This window comes from Bradysia coprophila, unplaced genomic scaffold (genome assembly GCF_014529535.1).
Source record: "Bradysia coprophila strain Holo2 unplaced genomic scaffold, BU_Bcop_v1 contig_232, whole genome shotgun sequence".
In the NCBI taxonomy this organism is placed as follows: domain Eukaryota; kingdom Metazoa; phylum Arthropoda; class Insecta; order Diptera; family Sciaridae; genus Bradysia; species Bradysia coprophila.
The window spans coordinates 21,670,938-21,687,750 of record NW_023503493.1 but is presented as its reverse complement, the minus strand read 5'-3'; the positions used below and the strand labels follow the sequence as shown (position 1 = coordinate 21,687,750).

At 33.2% G+C, this 16,813-nt stretch overlaps 3 protein-coding genes across 3 annotated transcripts; 1 reads left to right on the top strand and 2 right to left on the bottom strand.

Moving 5' to 3' along the window:
• Positions 1-124: 124 nt before the first annotated feature.
• On the bottom strand, positions 125-1,829 carry LOC119076296 (zinc carboxypeptidase-like). Its single transcript, XM_037182959.1, has 7 exons — positions 1,483-1,829; positions 1,228-1,417; positions 974-1,162; positions 827-914; positions 561-763; positions 413-497; positions 125-345 (listed from the first exon to the last, which is right to left on the bottom strand). Exons 1-7 carry the CDS (start codon positions 1,773-1,775, stop codon positions 152-154), a joined length of 1,242 nt encoding a protein of 413 aa, XP_037038854.1. The 5' UTR covers positions 1,776-1,829; the 3' UTR covers positions 125-151.
• A 3,784-nt stretch (positions 1,830-5,613) lies between these two features.
• Positions 5,614-7,515, bottom strand: LOC119076295 (zinc carboxypeptidase-like). Its single transcript, XM_037182958.1, has 8 exons — positions 7,202-7,515; positions 6,946-7,147; positions 6,677-6,862; positions 6,530-6,617; positions 6,166-6,374; positions 6,018-6,102; positions 5,858-5,947; positions 5,614-5,795 (listed from the first exon to the last, which is right to left on the bottom strand). The coding sequence occupies exons 1-8, from the start codon at positions 7,474-7,476 to the stop codon at positions 5,686-5,688; spliced, it is 1,245 nt and encodes a 414-aa protein (XP_037038853.1). The 5' UTR covers positions 7,477-7,515; the 3' UTR covers positions 5,614-5,685.
• A 4,186-nt stretch (positions 7,516-11,701) lies between these two features.
• LOC119076292 (troponin C) lies at positions 11,702-16,424 on the top strand. Its single transcript, XM_037182955.1, has 6 exons — positions 11,702-11,838; positions 15,213-15,381; positions 15,538-15,620; positions 15,795-15,853; positions 16,143-16,252; positions 16,321-16,424. Exons 1-6 carry the CDS (start codon positions 11,836-11,838, stop codon positions 16,347-16,349), a joined length of 453 nt encoding a protein of 150 aa, XP_037038850.1. The 5' UTR covers positions 11,702-11,835; the 3' UTR covers positions 16,350-16,424.
• Positions 16,425-16,813: the final 389 nt, after the last annotated feature.

Sequence of the window (16,813 nt, the reverse complement as noted above, 5' to 3'; positions counted from 1 at the left end):
GCGTAGAATTCGGTTACCTCTATCTTACCATTGTGATACAGCGAAAAATTGCACTGTAACTCTACTCGAGATAAAACCGATGTTAAAACTCATAAGAAAACCAGTTAGAGTGAAAATGTCGCTGTTATTTTGAATGAAAACAATTTTTTATTCAAAATTGATTAAGTTCACGAGCGGCTGCGACCACGGCTATAATAGCGTCTGTCGTTTCCTCACAGTTCGGTATAATCTGATCGGGTGGCAATATGAAACCATATCTTCCCTGATCACGGAACTCAAAGGTATAGCTCAGAGGAATGCCATGCGCTGCATACATGTAATCGACACTCGTACCTGAACCAATGTCTAACAAATATTTTAATTACGGCACGTTAATGAAATTGAAATAAAATATTTAAAAATCTGGTCGTACACAAAGCTTCTCCGAAAGAGCCAACCCGGTAAGTGGTGTTATATCTCAAGGCAAATCCCTCAGCCGCTCTCAGACCAATTTCATCCTACCATCCATCGTATGAAAATGAAATCTTTTGTTTGAGGAATATAAAAAACCTTTCACCTACCAATTGTTCAACGTTGGCCGCTGGTTCAATGGTATGTCCGTAAGGGTAAAGGATATAGTGACCATAAGAATGAAACGCTAAATAAATGTCGATTTCGTCTGCAACAGATTCGACAAAGTTGGACAATGCTACAGTTTCCGGTTCGGAAAATGCCGTTGGACCAGCATAAGTTTCGGAACATGGGTTCTGGGACGCTCCACCCTCTGAAATAAATTCGTATTGAGTTAGAGTTAACGTTCATTAGCGAAGCGTTGCTGTAAAATCACCCATCCAGTGAAAATTGAAATTTCGATTGGCATCCGTTCCATAACACAAATGTGCGTGGGGTTGTCGAGTCTTCCGCCACATTCGGTTCTGAAATTGACTTTGTTTTTAGAGATACGGAAGTATCCCGCATAACTACTTCAACCTACCGTTGTGTGAGTATAGTGGAACCCATCAACATTAAATACAGGAACAATATACCAGTTGATATTCTGTGCAAGAGAAACAATTTCAGGATCGGTGGATGTCAGTAGTTGATTTAAAAAACAAGTGGCCGTTGCCGACGTTATCCATTCGCGAGCATGTATATTTGCTTCAATGAAAATTGTTGGATTATCCTAGCAAAAGAAGAATTTAAAATCTGTTGTCGAACGATTTTTATTTTATTTCGGTTCTATTTTACCTCGTTATGTGCCAATTTCACGGCCCGAATTTCTCTTCCCTGATATGTCGTACCAACTGTGTGCGCGGTTAAAATATCTGGATATGTTTCCAATAACTCGTCAAGCCAGTTGTATATTTCAGTGTAATTAAAGTATGTTGTCCATCCGAAGTCTTTCGGTCGTACTGCAGGCGACTCGGCATCAATTATACTGTTGAAATGGTAATACCAATTTGAACAATTAAATAAACAAAATTGTGTTCTTGAAGTGGACACCTTTGAACATTTTTCATTTTTAATCGAGCTTGAAAGTCATGAAGCTTCGTCAATTCACTAAATTCTTCCAGCTTATGTGGTGCGACCATAATGTCTACAGTGTCACCTAAGACAGGGTAATTCCACAAAAGATAGCCATCTGAATTATCCTCAAGATTTCGGAGCAACTGAAGCTGTTCCAATGTGTCGATTTGAACAGCATACAGTCTATGGTTATCTAATCGATCCTTCTCTCCCGTCAAACCAGTTATTATGGAAATGAAGAACAAACAAGAGGTCCACTTAATCAACATTTTTGCCACAAAAACAATGTCTACTTTCTACGGACTATTACTAAATGACTTTGATATTTTTTTTGCCTAAGTGGAGTTGAGTATAAGGTGTTTGTAATCATAAATCTGGCCTGATAGTACTGTTGAAAAATGTAAAAAAAAAGATAAGTAGCCAATTGTGTTGCATAAGTTTAACTTTCTTAACTCGTCTTCGTAACTGATAAAGAGTGGATGGAGAGATTGATGACAATGGTCAGTGGCGGGGTAATATGTAGGCGATAATAAAAAATTTCATCAAAATCTCTACAAAATTGTTATCTGCTTCCGTTTGCATGATGACTGTAATAAATAAATAGAAAAATGACTGATCATATCGTGATCACGATCGTCAGAGTGTCGTTATAAATGGAATGCTTGCTCATGGGAGGAAAATGTTATTAGGTGAGACACCAAAGATTTTTTGGTTATATCATCTAAAAATCAGGGATCCCCAATAACGTTATTAGTAACCGAAATCATTTCGGTTACTCGAATAACGGTATTCGATTACCCAAATGAATTCGGTTACTCAAATAACGTTATTCGAATATCGAAATGAATTCGGTTATTCGAATAACGTTATTCAGAAAACCGAATAATTTCGATTATACGAATAACGTTATTCAAAAATTCAGTTACATAGATTTCTTTTTTTTTAAATGAAAGACGGAGCTAAAAAACGAAATTAATTTCAATAATAGAATAACGTTATTGAAATAACCGAATTCATTCTGTTTTTTGAACAACGTTATTCCGATAACCGAATTAACTTCGGTATTCAAATAACGTCATTCGAGTAACCGAATTCATTTCAGTTATCGAATAACGTTAATAATAACGTTATTCGATAACGAAAATGAATTCGGTTACTCGAATAACGTTATTCTTGTAACGAAATTGATTTCGGTTATAACGTTATGGATGCCTGCTAAAAATTCGTTTGTCATTTTAAAGAAAACCATAGCATCTGAACCAAGCAGTAGAACAGATTTTCTAAGAGGGGTCTGCTTATGCAACCCTACTATGTTGTCATTATAAATGATCAGAGTTGCCGTTGTACTATATTTTGGACACACATGCTCTAGTTGTTGACAGTATTTTGGTTTCGATAAATAGGTTTGTTCCAAGTAACTGTAAACACGAACTTTGACAACCCGAACAACGACAATTTCATCCACAGCAACGTCGCTTACGTGATATTTCATACAAATCGAGCAACGTCGCCTATGTGATTTACACAGAGATATTATTGAGGTTATGGTTCTATGGATGAAATTTGACAATTCATATGGCCTTGGAACAAACCTATAAATGTTTCACCTGATTGTTTATTGACCTATTTTCATGAAAGAACAATATTTGACAATTACTTGTGCGAATTTCTATAAATCTGTTTGAAATGACCTACTTGTCTACGTTTTAAAGTGAACTAAAAATTTTAAATTTGTGCCACTTTGGAGGCTCTCATTAAATTTATACTTGTGGCGGCTCAAAAAATTTTGTTTATTTTGTGGCAGGCAGATCATATTAGAGAGGCTAAATTTCCGTTAAAAAAATCGGTTCTAGTGCTTGGTTCAGATGCTATGAGAAAACTGATTCGCATCAAATTTTATTAAAATGCTAAGAAATAATATTTGATATGGGTCAAGTTGTTGAGTCGATTAGGCATGTTCAAAAATGCATTCGATTGAGAAAATATCAAACATTCCTTAGAATAAATTATCGATATTTTCACAAGATCCATATCGATCAAATCGATAATCGATAAATATCGAATGATAAAATCGGTAAATATTAGGGTGTAGCGTTTTGCAACCTTTTTTTAATTTTTTAAGGCCTGCGGGTAGGTTCGATGCAGAATGGTCCACTGAACACGAAAATACGAAAAAAAAAAATTTTGAAGTTCGAAGCTCCCATGCGCACCTCTGAAAACCGACTTTTTTGGTCCCAAAGCCATAGTGAGATTAGTTCTGCCGGCTGTGCGGAAAAATATATCTTAAGTGTATATGATAATTAATCGTAGAGACCGTGGCTTCAATTTGGCATACTTTAAAATTTTAAAAAAAAATTGAGTCACCGTTGAACAATTACAAAAAGTGCTCCCGACCATGACTTTTTCAGATTTTTTTTGGATTTAAAGCTTTCTAAAATATGTGACTGGAAAGGAATATAGTCGTGTCGTAGCTCACTTTAAAGGGAATTTCAAGAGCTTTCAAACGAATATAGATTCGACGTAAAGATTCACTGGATTGCAGATTCGATGACCTTCTAGTGTGTAGAGAATGGTACGAGAAAAACCATATTTTTTAATTTTTTCACAGAGTTTATACAAAAATGGTTCCAAATTGTTCTTAGTATTGCTGGCGTTAAGAATTCAGCAATTCAGAATTCGACTAATAATTTGATAAATATTGACTGATAATTCGATTATAAGTCGACATTTATCGATTATCGATTAAACATTCGAATGATACTGTATAGGGCTCGGAACAGATCGGATGAATCTGAAAATTTTCAGATCAGATTGAAAAAATTTCGGATCAGATTTGATCTGAATCTGAAAAATTCGATCTGAAAATTTCAGATTCAGATCAGATTACTATTAATTTCTATCTGATCTGAATCTGAAAATTTCAGATAGCCCAATTTCAGATTCAGATCAGTTTTTATCTGATCTGATCTGTTTATCTGAAAATTTTGTATGAAAATTTCAAAAAAAATTCAGATAATCTGAATCTGAAACTGATCTGAAGACTTCAGATTGGAAAAATACAGATTTTCAGATTTCAGATTAAATTCAGATTGATCTGAAAATTTCAGATTCAAATCAGATAATTTTCAAATTTATCTGATCTGAATCTGAAAATTTCAGATCGTCTTTTTTCAGATTCAGATCATATAAAAACGATCTGTTCCGATCTTTATTACTGTATCGATTATTTGGAAAGTGTATCACCGATTGATGATCCAGTTTTTTTTTTCTTTATCAAAATAAACTATCCGTATCATTTGGAATACACACCGTTGCGTCGTCGGTCGTGCCGTGTTTTGTTATTAGCACAATTGAAATTTCAACATGCTTATAACGAAACGAATATTTATTTTTATCACTTGTTATATTATGCCGTTAAAAATAATATTCAAAAATATTTATTTATTTTTTTCGGGTAAGAGGCGGGATCAACCAATATCTAATTTATGATTTATTTTTAAAATATTTGTCGAGAATATTGTTGCTTTCGCGTAAGTTATCTCATTATAAATCATAAAATACAGTAGTTTTCGGATATTGCGTTAAGTGAATGTCGTACTCGCCGTTATATATACACACACTCTCCTGGCATATATGTATAATTGAGTGAGGAAGATGATGACGAGTTTATTAGTTTATAATGATGCTGATGCATATAGTAGTGAACATCTATTAATAACACGACTTTTCAATATTCATTTTTTTTTTGTTTTTGGACGAGGAAAAAAACAAGAAAAATGTGGTGCAGTTAATGTGTTACTCAAATTGGTATGGATGTTTGGACAAGTATATTTTTGGAGTGGAAAAGTTGTTCTCCCATTTCAATGCAAAGAACCGGAGAATATAAATTGAGAATGGTAAACAATTTTGATCGAACGTGTCAATTCTTGAATTTCAGAGAAATGATAACTGATGTCGCTGCGCTGATTTCATGGGGCGGACGTAACGCCATCTATTATCATTTCTTTGTTGAATTCACTTAAAGTCTCCAACTTCGGCATTTATCGATATTATTTTCTGGTTTATAATGTTTCCAAAAGGGATGCAACGATCTTTAATACGAAAATAAACCCTGCATTCTCCGTATTTTAATATTAATTTCAAAACATCATACACTTAAGTATTTACAAAAAGTCAACATTAAAAGTAGCCCAACACAACGGCTTCCGCAATCATAGCTTTAAGACCGTCCATAAATTCCTCACAGTTGGGTAAAATCTGATCAGGTGGCAATATGAAACCATATCCTCCTGTACAATGTCAAAAATTATCTATGTAAATTGCGTCTCTTAACTGTTAAAGAATTTCATACCATTTCGGGCATCTCGAAGCTCAAACCCAAAGGCAAGTGGTACCTTGCCAACATCATACGCCCAATCCATACTACTTCCAGTTGCTATATCTAAAATGGGGTCACTTTCCATAAATTCAACTATTCAGTATGTATAACAGCTAAGATTTGAGTTACGTACACATAACGTTGTAAACACTACCAAGTATGTAATCTGCTCCATATCGTGTCGCCATCGCTGCTTGTCCCTTTAATCCAATGTTCATCTTTAACGGAAATTTAAAACTAAACTTTATATTCGCTTTTCTGGTCGCACATTATTATCTAACCATGTCGTGGTAAGTTTCAGCTTGCACAAATGTGTGTCCATAAGGTAATAAAATATATTGGCCATAAGCATGCAAATCTAGATACATTTTCACTGATGAAGCATAATTTAAATAAAATTCGGATAAGGCCTTTGTTTCCGGTTCCGAGAATGGGGCAGGTCCAGCATATGATGTTGAGCACGGATTTTTTGAAGCGCCCTGGTCGTTGTCTGTAATTAAGAGTTTTTGATAACATTTCTTCGTATCAGAAAAATACTATTCCAGCGTTGCACGGAAACCAACCCAACTGGTATGTAAGTTGTATTCCGTGCAGTACTATACTGGCGACTTAGCATTTATGTGCATTTTTGGTGGTGTAACTCACAAAGCCAATTAGAACCGAAATTCCTATTCGGGTCGGCTCCGTAGCAGAACAACGAATGAGGTTGGCGAGTTTTTCTCCACATTCGGTTCTGTAATTATGATTTAGTATTAAAGAGCAACAGAGATGAATAATCTATTGCATACTAACGGTTTGGGTGTAGACATATCCATCTACATTAACAATAGGTACGATAATCCAATCGTACTCGCTTGATAGAACCTGAACAACCGGGTCTGTAGAAGTTAATAGTTCATTTAATAGCCAGGTAGCTGTTGCAGATGTTATCCATTCGCGTGCATGTATATTAGACTCCACAAAAATTGTAGGATTGCCCTAGAGAGATGGAGAACTGGTTACTTCTTAATTTCTTTAATTGGGAGACCAAAGTCGAATCAATGTTGTATTTATCTTATTACCGTTTTTCTTGATAACCGAACTGCTCTTATCTGCCTTCCCTCAAATGTTGATCCCACAAAGAGACCTGTCAATATTGTCGGATATTGCAGCAACAATGAATCAATCCAAGTATATATTTCGCTATGTGTATGATACGATGTCCAACCAAAGCCCTCCTGCTGACGGCCCAGCTTCATAGCGTCGTTCTCCGAATCAATGAGCCTTTTTCAAAATACAATAAATCAATTTCTTTACAAAATTTCATCTGCTTTTTACCTTTGAACATTGTCGACCTTAATTGAACTGTTTAGATTTGCAATAAACTTTTCAAATTCGTCAACTTTTTGTGGTGCCACCATAATATCAGAGTGTTGCCCAACATTTCCACTTCGCCAAAAATCGTACTGACTTTCAATTGATTTTAATTGGTGGAAATGGTCAATATTTTCCACATTAACACTATAGACGCGATAGTTATCATAGCGGACGGAATTAGCTAGGGATTGTCCCAGAAAGAAAATTCCGAAAATTGCTCCGACAATCTGCATCATTGTCTCAACTCTGGTAACGACTGGCAATAACGTGAAATTAATTTTCTTATCAACCGGCCGACAGTTAATAACTTAGAACTTATCTTTCAAGTGATGGCTTATGATCATATTGAGGGAGATATGTAATAATAAAAAATCGAATTGCTTGTCGGGCTTTAAACACATCAATAAAACACAAATTTATAAACTCTACTGCGGTCTGATCTAATTGGAAGAAAATTTGTTAGCTTCACGTAGCACAGTGAACCATTCAATTGGAAAACAAAGATAGGGCCTTTCAAATACTAGCTACAGCTACATAGTCTTGAAATTACCAGCAAAAATGTTTTGCCTCGACGTATTATTTGTCGATTGAATACTTATTCAAAATTGTTTCTTGGGTGTCGCTGTTACCCACCAAAACAATGCCGTTACCCACCAGAACAATGATGTTACCCACCAGAACAATATTGAACAGTCAGCCTTTTATGAATATTCATCTGATATTTACAACGACGACAAGCGACAAAGTCTGGCTATTGTTCTTTTATAAAGTTAGTATGATCAAACTAATGAAGTAAAAGATTTTGTATCAGACACTTAGTGTTCCTTTTTTGTTAAACAAATGTAGTAACAGATTTATCAATTATATTGTTGGTTGTACGCTTGCCGTTGTAAAAGTTAAGATAACGTCGATTACGAATTCACGACGAATTCATTTACAATCAAAGAGTGTTATACCTGTAAGCGTTTCATAATGCATAATCTGCCCTCAGACATCTAATAATCGGAATAAATTTCAATACCGAGAATGTCGAGAAGACAAGCTATGATATGATGAGACATCAAAACAGTTACTTGATGTTTTACAACCGACATCATTCCTTCGATTACTCATTATTAAGTAATTTTAAATTGAGAGTTACACTGTTCGTGTACTTAAAAACCTGCCGGCTCCTGATTTATTCGTATTTGTATTTGTAACTATATTTGCATCGAATTCATTCGGAAGTCGTCATATGAGATGGGAAGATTAATTTTTGTTAAAACAGAAAAATTCCGATTAGTTCGCATAGAAAAACCTATAATTAACTACCACAGCAAATTACATAAAAAATAAAAATAAATTAGCGCCGGTGACAGTATAAAGGATTGGTGTTTTCTTTTCAAATGCTGTAAGTAGATGAACGCTCATTTTTAAAAAAAATATTTTTATTCGATTTGATGGAAAATAAACAAAATCGTTGTTGATAACGTCATTCATTTTCGATTTTTAAACCACATACTTGGCATACCAAAATAATGTTTCTATCTCGAAAAAAAGAAAGAAAAATTCACAATAAATTTGTATAACATATACAACAGTTCGATATTGTGTAGACTAGGCATGCGTCTATTTTTCAAACAAAAAAAAAACATTTCTTTTTTTTGCGCTACCTTTGAACATATTTAAGCCGTGGTTTAAATAACATAATCATCTCTTTGAGTGTTGTGTTCGGTGGATTTAATAGCATTAAACAAAACACATAAACAGTACCACAGCAACATGATTCATGCCAAAACTATCGCTTCGAATTTAGACTTTTCATTTCAGTACATGTTGTGTTGGAAATCTAACCATATAATTACAAAAATATAGATTAGATTTTAAAAAAAATGTTCACCATTGCTAAATGTTCCAGCCGGAGCCAGCTATTCGGATAATTTTTTTAATAGAAATATTTCCTCGAATATCTACTCTAACCAAGAGGAAGAGTAGCAGTCTAGATTTCTAGCTTCAAATATTCATCTGTTTTTGATAACAACGACAAAAATAATGATAAGCTCTGGGTAATATGGTCATTTATAAAGTAAAATACATGTTAAAAAAATTGAAGTACAAGATTTGAAATCAAGATTGAAAATACCCTCTATCGATTGAAGTAATAGACCCGACAATGATTATGACTATAGTGTTTGGCTGTGGTGCTAGATATAAATTGTGATCTTATTCATATTTAAAAGTCCAGACATATCGCAGCGTTACTTAATGAACTTCCTATTCTATAAAAAACGATGAAAATGCATCCTTTTTACTTCAGACTCATTTTATGGTGCGTGATCCCACACTCCAGTTCAATATTCCTCGATTATTTATTTTTCCAAGCGCTGTCCATTTATTCAACCTTCAACTCGTTGTTAGTTGATTCGACTCGAATCGATAACATTCTCAATTTCATTAACTTTATTGCCACTTTCCTCATAAACAAAAAAGAAAATGTAAGATGAATATCTTACCATACGATTATAGTGTTAACATTGCACAGTGGTATACGAATTCAGAAGCACTACTTTTCCTCTCATTTTTTATTTTTGCTTATACAAAAAAATAAACAAAATTGCGAATCCAAGTGTACAAATTCCGCAACTCGTTCAAATAAAACATAATATTCGATCATGAAAATCGTTCAATTTATTTATTCGATTTATAAAAAAAAAATTTAATGCCAACACATTGCTACTCACAACTAAATATTTATAGCCGAAATGGTGCGTCGAATTAATTTCAGTTATTACGAAATTTAAGTATTTTTTTTCTAACTAATTAAACAAATCGAACAGATCGAACCATTCTCATTGCATACTGTTACATCCACGAAACATATACATTTATACATATTCCAAATGTCTGTAATTTAATTGGCTTGAAATTATAGACCCCGAATATTTCCTATCTTAATCATAACATTCAATTGAAAGACACTCAAATAAACATGAATGGGAAAACTCTCTTCCCACTTCCAACATTATTTAGAACGTATTTTGTTCTTCCGCAAATGAATGTTCAAACACCTCTTTCCACAAGATGTTTAATTAACAAGAAAAAAAAAAAAACCATTCAACATAATTGTGCCAACAGACGCACATTGTAGACTTTTATTGGGCTATAAAATGCTAATAAAATTTGTCAAAATTGTAAATAAAAAATGCCGATAAATCTGTCACTGTTTCCTCATTATATTTATGAACATCACAATTTCGAAAATAATAATTACCGTGTTATAGTGTGTTACCAATGAAAATTCTATTCTAATTTTCAGCAAAATTTTAATCCGGATGTTGCAGTTTTTTTTTCTTACTTCGAACAACAGTGTACACGTATATTTAGCATAAATATTTAAGAAAATTCGTTTGATGCAAGAAAAAAAGAAAGAAAAAAATCGACGAACAGAAGATGTTTCCAATTTTTCTTTTTATTTATTAAAATAAATTGAATTTTTAACAACCTCGAATATTTTCTAGTTGTTTAAAATTTAAGATGAGCACATCACGATATGCTTGAAATGCTTACGTTCAAATTAACGAAAAATATTTTTGGAAAATTAAATTTCCAATGGTAGTAATAAGTACATGTAAGTGCTATAGTGATAATTTTTCTCTGGTATATACGAAACCGATTGGAATACAGTCGCGAACGGAAAAACAACTACTTTTTTCCACCTATTCGTGAGATAATGTTTGTCGTTCTTCGTATCAGTTTTTAAAAATAATTTCTCTGAAACAGCTATTCATCTGTTGTCGACAATGATATGAGAACAACTTTTTGCACTCCCTTACCTGGTCTTATATAGATTCTTAAAACAAACGAAGTAATCCCCTTCGGGTCGGGCTGTAACACGCCACTTATCAAATACACAACTTGGAACCTCGGAAGTAATATACTATTACCTTACTAGGAAAGTAATTAGGCCATTACTGCCCTAGGGCAAGGCCTTTACCAACCTCGTAAGGTAACGTATAGCATATTATAACTGGGAAGTAACTAGTTATCTCGTATCACGGTGACTAAAAGTACCTCGGGCTGCCGCCGACACAACTCGAGATAACTCGTTACTTCCCAGTTATAGTAATCTACTATTACATGCTTGCGAATCTAAAATCGTTCTTTTCATCGAATTTCATGAACTCTCTACGCCCACATAACACTTGTAACGACTAGTTTTCGTGTGTTTATTCACCTCGGCTTCGTCTCTGATCAACAAAATTCACACAAGCAACAATTCCAATGTTGTTTCGGGCAAAGGATTGCTTTTAGATCAGCGAATTCCCATACGAAAATCTAAAGTACCAAAACCTATATGAGACTCAATTTTAAGTAACCCATCTGCAGAATTGGACGTTGAATTACTCGCTTCAAAATCGATTTAAAAATAAAACAAACGGCAACATGAATTCTCCAATTCCCTTTTTTTCCTACGAATTTCCACGGCAACTTAAAATTTGTAACCAAACCATTGCTCATGACTATTTTAAGCGGGGGAGTCAAATATAAGAGGTGATTACTACAAATTTTCTTCAGTCTATTCTAAAAGATCGCCGGTCGTAAACAATATATCAACAATGGTAATTAAATTAGAATTTTTATGCGAATTTTATAGATAATGAAGAATTTTGTTTATAAATAAAATTTTTGAGGAATAGAAAAATTAAATAATTTTGTTAATGTTAAGTGATCGGTGAGATTTAAGTCATTTAAAGAGTTTTTTTTGTTAATGCTGATGAGGATGGTCTTATAATAGATGTTCGTTACTTAAGAGTTGAGTGGTGGTGTTATAATTTAAAAAGGTGAAACGAAATGAAAAATTTTATGTGAAAATTTGAACTGGAATTCTTCGGAAAAAATGATTAAAATATTTTGTGCGATCTTTTGAAGTGATCTGTGTAAATCGTTTTGTGAGATGTCATTACTACCATTTCTTCTGGATACTCAAATTCCTTAAAATACGTACCGATCAACGGAAAATTCCATTAAGAACAACAATATGAAAAAAGTGGACCTTCGATCCAAAATTTGATATGGAGTCCGACTTCAATAGGATATATTTCTTTCACAAATAATTTAAGCTACACATTTTAGTGTGCATGAAAATGATCAAAATTTCGATAGATCGTGTAGCAAAAATTGTCGGATGACTCATTTTATTGATAGAATGTAACAGCAAATCAATTAAAGAAAGAAATTTGAGTGGAATGTATCTCTGTACACATTGATGAATAATACCCTAGGGTGGAAAAAGGTTCTCAAGAATTTCCATAAATTGTCGCGACTTTCATGACTTTTTCACGTTTTTCGCGAAAATTCGCAAAAACGTTTTCACAAATATGCTATGTGATTGCAAAACTGTTATTGATAATTTTTTATTGATATTTTCCAAAAACTACAGACTCAATCTTATGTCAATTAAGCGGGGAAAACTTCTTATAAGTGATTTTGAATCGCAGCAAAACACATTTTTAGGAATTTTTTAGGTCTCCAAAATGCACCTTTTTTTGAAAATGTATTTTGTTTTCAAAATACGACACCCATTTTTACCCTTTCTGCAGCCGCCAAAAATGTGACTGAGGCCGTTAGTAGCCGCTATATTTGTTGTCAGATAAGTTATTTAACAATAGATTGTACTTCCTGTGGATTCGCCAGTGGGGTTTTATCCTTTAAATAAATAATATGACAAATATAAAAAAAAGTTTATCTGAGTTACCTGGTAGCTAGAATAATATGTTTGGCCACATTTTCAATCAGCAGAATATCTTAAAACAGTTTAAACCCAAAATATGTGGTTGGAGATTTTGGTTTTTTATGTAGGCAGCTGCATTGATTGACATTTGAACAGTATCATGGAAAAATCGGTGCAAGTTAGAGACATACCGTAGAACAAATTTTAGATTACAAAAGTTGCCTCCACTAATTCACATTTAAAACGATCATTTCTACACGCGTTTCTGAAACATAATGGTAACAAGTTTTACAACAATTGCTAACTACTTATGTCATCTGTTATCGGCAGCAAGCACAAAAATAATTGATTGGCACTGCTTAAGCGATTAGAGAAATTTAAAATATCAAATTGTTAAAACTGTTGAAGTAGAAGATTTGCACCAGTTTGTCGAAATGACTACGATCCATATAAGTAACAGATTCTACAACTGTGACAGTCAATTTCAGTTTTTATATTTGCACATTTCTGGAAATATAACAGAAAGGTCGAAAAGCAGGTTTTACTAAACATTTTTTATAAAATTTTTGGAAGTGGACTTGCGTCACGCCCGCTTACTAACGTGCGGGCTTGATTCGAGATTAGAATAAATGTGGCTAAAACCCATTTCTGTTGATAAACATTTCTTTTAAGTGAGAAGTCGAATCTTTCAAAAAATATAAAATATTATTGCAAATTGAAAACTTTCCTCGATAAAGATCGTTTTAAATATGTTCAAAAAATTCATCCAACTCTGAAGCCCTCGGATACTTTTACTCATCTGGATACGAGTTTAATTTGATATACTTCACTGGTATAGTAATGTACTATTCTATTGCTATATTAGTTATTAGATCACGTTATACTAGAAAAAAGTCTTTGATATTAAAAACACTCGCGTACTACTGAACCGTCGGTAACTTTTCAGTTTTTTTTTCTCACAAATTCTTATTTTGCATAAAAGTGTTATTATAATTGAACTATGAGTTATGCATTCCTATAACAAAATTTTTCCTATCTCCAGGAATTATGCCTTTCTTATAAGAACCTAAAATTTTTGAATTGAGATTGCCTATAACTGCAGTTTCTTTTAAGTTCCGCTGTTAAAGTTTCTTGTCGAAACTAGTTTAGCATGTAAATCTAATTGTTTTGTAAACAATGTTTACCAATTTTTCGGATAGAAAAAGCTGTAGTGTTGAATGCTTTTGTCACTTTAAGAGACCTCCACATAAAATCTACTTTTTCCTTGTAGGAACTGCAACCGCAATGGATCAATTTAAAATATGTATTCCTCTGTAAGTGCCTTCTACAAAAATATTTGTTTTTCTTGCACAAATAGTAATCCGATTTTTCTGTAGACTCAGACACTGGGTTTCAAGGTTTTGGTTCTCATTTCATAAAGTAATTTTTACATTTTTACTCATCATACTGAAACGAAATACTAAATTTAAAAAAGCAATTCCACCACAACGCTCGTATTATAATTGTTTCGTATTGAGAGCAAATCGTCACTTATTGCCAAAGAAAAGAAACCATTTCGTTTAGCATTCAATGATACCTTGCTGGTAAAAATGGAAATCAATGAAAACTAATTTTGTTTTCCATCTCGTTTAATTGGCATTTTGGCATGGCGCACAGATATTTGTGTCAATTGTTTTTTTTTCTGTTTGAAAATAAATAATATAAAAAAATGTGTACATTAATATGTGTACCATGGTTGTGGTTATCTTACATTTGAGTGGTCTGTTTAATGTCCACCGGTATTCTAAGATATTGTTACTTGTACTTACATGTATTCACAGACCCAGTTATAAGCGCAAATTCCACACTGAGGTATCGCTTTATCTCCACTCCACAATATTGTTACTCGTATAACTATCTACTATAATACCGTATGCCTTACGTCACTACAAATGTTGGAAAATATTTATGATAAACAAAAATAAAACTCATATTTTATTGGTTGTGAAGTGTAAATTATTTTGTGGCATTTTCACGGTTAAGTTGTTAGTGGAAACGGTTCGTTATTTTCAAATTCCATAAATAAAATTGTTTGATGTGTGATAGATGGTTGTGAATAAATGCAAAATGTAATTAAAAGACGATTTCTTTCGGTGTAGAATTACTCTATAAGTGGAAAACAGTGTAGTTTATACATTAAATGATTAGGGAACTAATTATATGCATGTAAGATATCTGGTATTCAAAAATAAATTTACAAAAAAAATTCTTTCAACTTTTCAGGATGATGATGAACAGAAAGTTGCAATTATGCGAAAAGCATTCCAAATGTTCGACACAACAAAATGTGGTTTCATCGAAACCAGCAAAATTGCAACTATTTTAAACACAATGGGACAGTTGTTCGATGATAATGAGCTACAGGCCCTTATTGATGAAAATGACGTAGACTGTAAGTATTGTATTTTCCGAGGAGTGACGCATTCCAGGGATAATAAATGAATTGAACACATATGGGTCCATTCTCAGTGCGTAACTCCTCGCTACTCGCTGTATCTTATTGCATATTTACTTTAATCGCAAATTTTCTAATTTATCTCGTGAACAGCCTCTGGAAAAGTTAATTTTGATGGTTTCTCCAATATTGCTGGACATTTTCTTGAAGAAGAAGATGCTGAAGCTATGCAACAGGTAATTTGTTTAGTTTCTATTCTACCCTCAAAAACCAAAAGAACCTTAGAAACTTTGATTGTATTGCACTAAATTTGTTTTAATTGTAATCGTATCGAGGCCTAAGTAATAATGATCGTTCTCCTAGTATCTAAACAAGAAAATTAAACTTTTGCTTTTCTATTTCCTTTCTAGGAACTTAAAGAAGCTTTCAGATTGTACGACCGAGAAGGAAATGGTTACATTACAACCAGGTAAATGCACTTAAGAAGTATCTAAATCCTAAACCCTAACATTTCTATTATCAAGAGCAACGAAAAGCTTTTATTTAAGACTTCTAATTATTCCTGTTTTTACAATGCATACCATGGGAGTCAGTGAAATTGAGGCATGATGCGTCAACAGTTTATCAGCTAACTATTTCACCGATATAAACGAGTATCACCACTTTTGCTAAGACTAAATTTCACTGACGTCCGCTGTGTTTCAGACGGTTAATTGTTTTCGGGTGTTAAGGTATCGGTTTTATTTTTACAATTTCAGCACATTGAAAGAAATTCTCGCAGCTCTTGATGACAAATTGAACAATGCTGATTTAGACGGTATCATTGCTGAAATTGATACTGATGGATCTGGAACCGTAGATTTCGATGGTAAAGTTATTCACTACAAATACATAAATGCGATCTCCAACTCAAATTATTATTATTTTTTTACTTAGAATTTATGGAGATGATGACTGGCGATTAATTGCTTTAACACCTAGTTCGATATGTGTCCCGACAACAAAACATAATTGAATAAAAGGATTCTAAAATCACAAAATGCAATTTTCTTTTGTAACATTCATTTTCACTGTTCATTAATTAAAATCCATCAGATGAAGAACTAAATTTCCTTTTTTCAATTACGTACGGGAATGGAAATAATGCTATCTTCCCAACTGAGTCAAAATTCACCAGTAAACAAAAATCTGGAACGGAGTTACCAGTTCATACATTTCCCAGTGGTTTGTTCGACAAAGATTTGATTTCCCGGTAACCAAATTTGTGGCGAAAATATTTCCGCTAACAAGGTTACCATGATATAATAATAAAACCGCATTTTATCCTTTCCAGTTTTAAAGTGTTTAAAAATCTTTCAAAAAATGAAATAAACAGAAAATCGAACAGCCTAAAAATATCATCAAATAATAACAATTTTGCGATTCATGT

What these genes read in the sequence shown, in the direction of transcription:
- LOC119076296 (XM_037182959.1), bottom strand. Translation starts at nt 1,775, where the DNA reads ATGTTGATTAAGTGGACCTCTTGTTTGTTCTTCATTTCCATAATAACT. An exon ending in CGGCCAACGTTGAACAATTG is followed by an intron (nt 498 to 560) that starts GTAGGTGAAAGG and finishes GATGGATGGTAG; the next exon opens with GATGAAATTGGTCTGAGAGC. An exon ending in CTCTTTCGGAGAAGCTTTGT is followed by an intron (nt 346 to 412) that starts GTACGACCAGAT and finishes AATATTTGTTAG; the next exon opens with ACATTGGTTCAGGTACGAGT.
- LOC119076295 (XM_037182958.1), bottom strand. Translation starts at nt 7,476, where the DNA reads ATGATGCAGATTGTCGGAGCAATTTTCGGAATTTTCTTTCTGGGACAA. An exon ending in AAGGTCGACAATGTTCAAAG is followed by an intron (nt 7,148 to 7,201) that starts GTAAAAAGCAGA and finishes ATTTTGAAAAAG; the next exon opens with GCTCATTGATTCGGAGAACG. An exon ending in GATATGTCTACACCCAAACC is followed by an intron (nt 6,618 to 6,676) that starts GTTAGTATGCAA and finishes TCATAATTACAG; the next exon opens with AACCGAATGTGGAGAAAAAC.
- LOC119076292 (XM_037182955.1), top strand. An exon ending in ATGCTGAAGCTATGCAACAG is followed by an intron (nt 15,621 to 15,794) that starts GTAATTTGTTTA and finishes TTTCCTTTCTAG; the next exon opens with GAACTTAAAGAAGCTTTCAG. An exon ending in AATGGTTACATTACAACCAG is followed by an intron (nt 15,854 to 16,142) that starts GTAAATGCACTT and finishes TTACAATTTCAG; the next exon opens with CACATTGAAAGAAATTCTCG.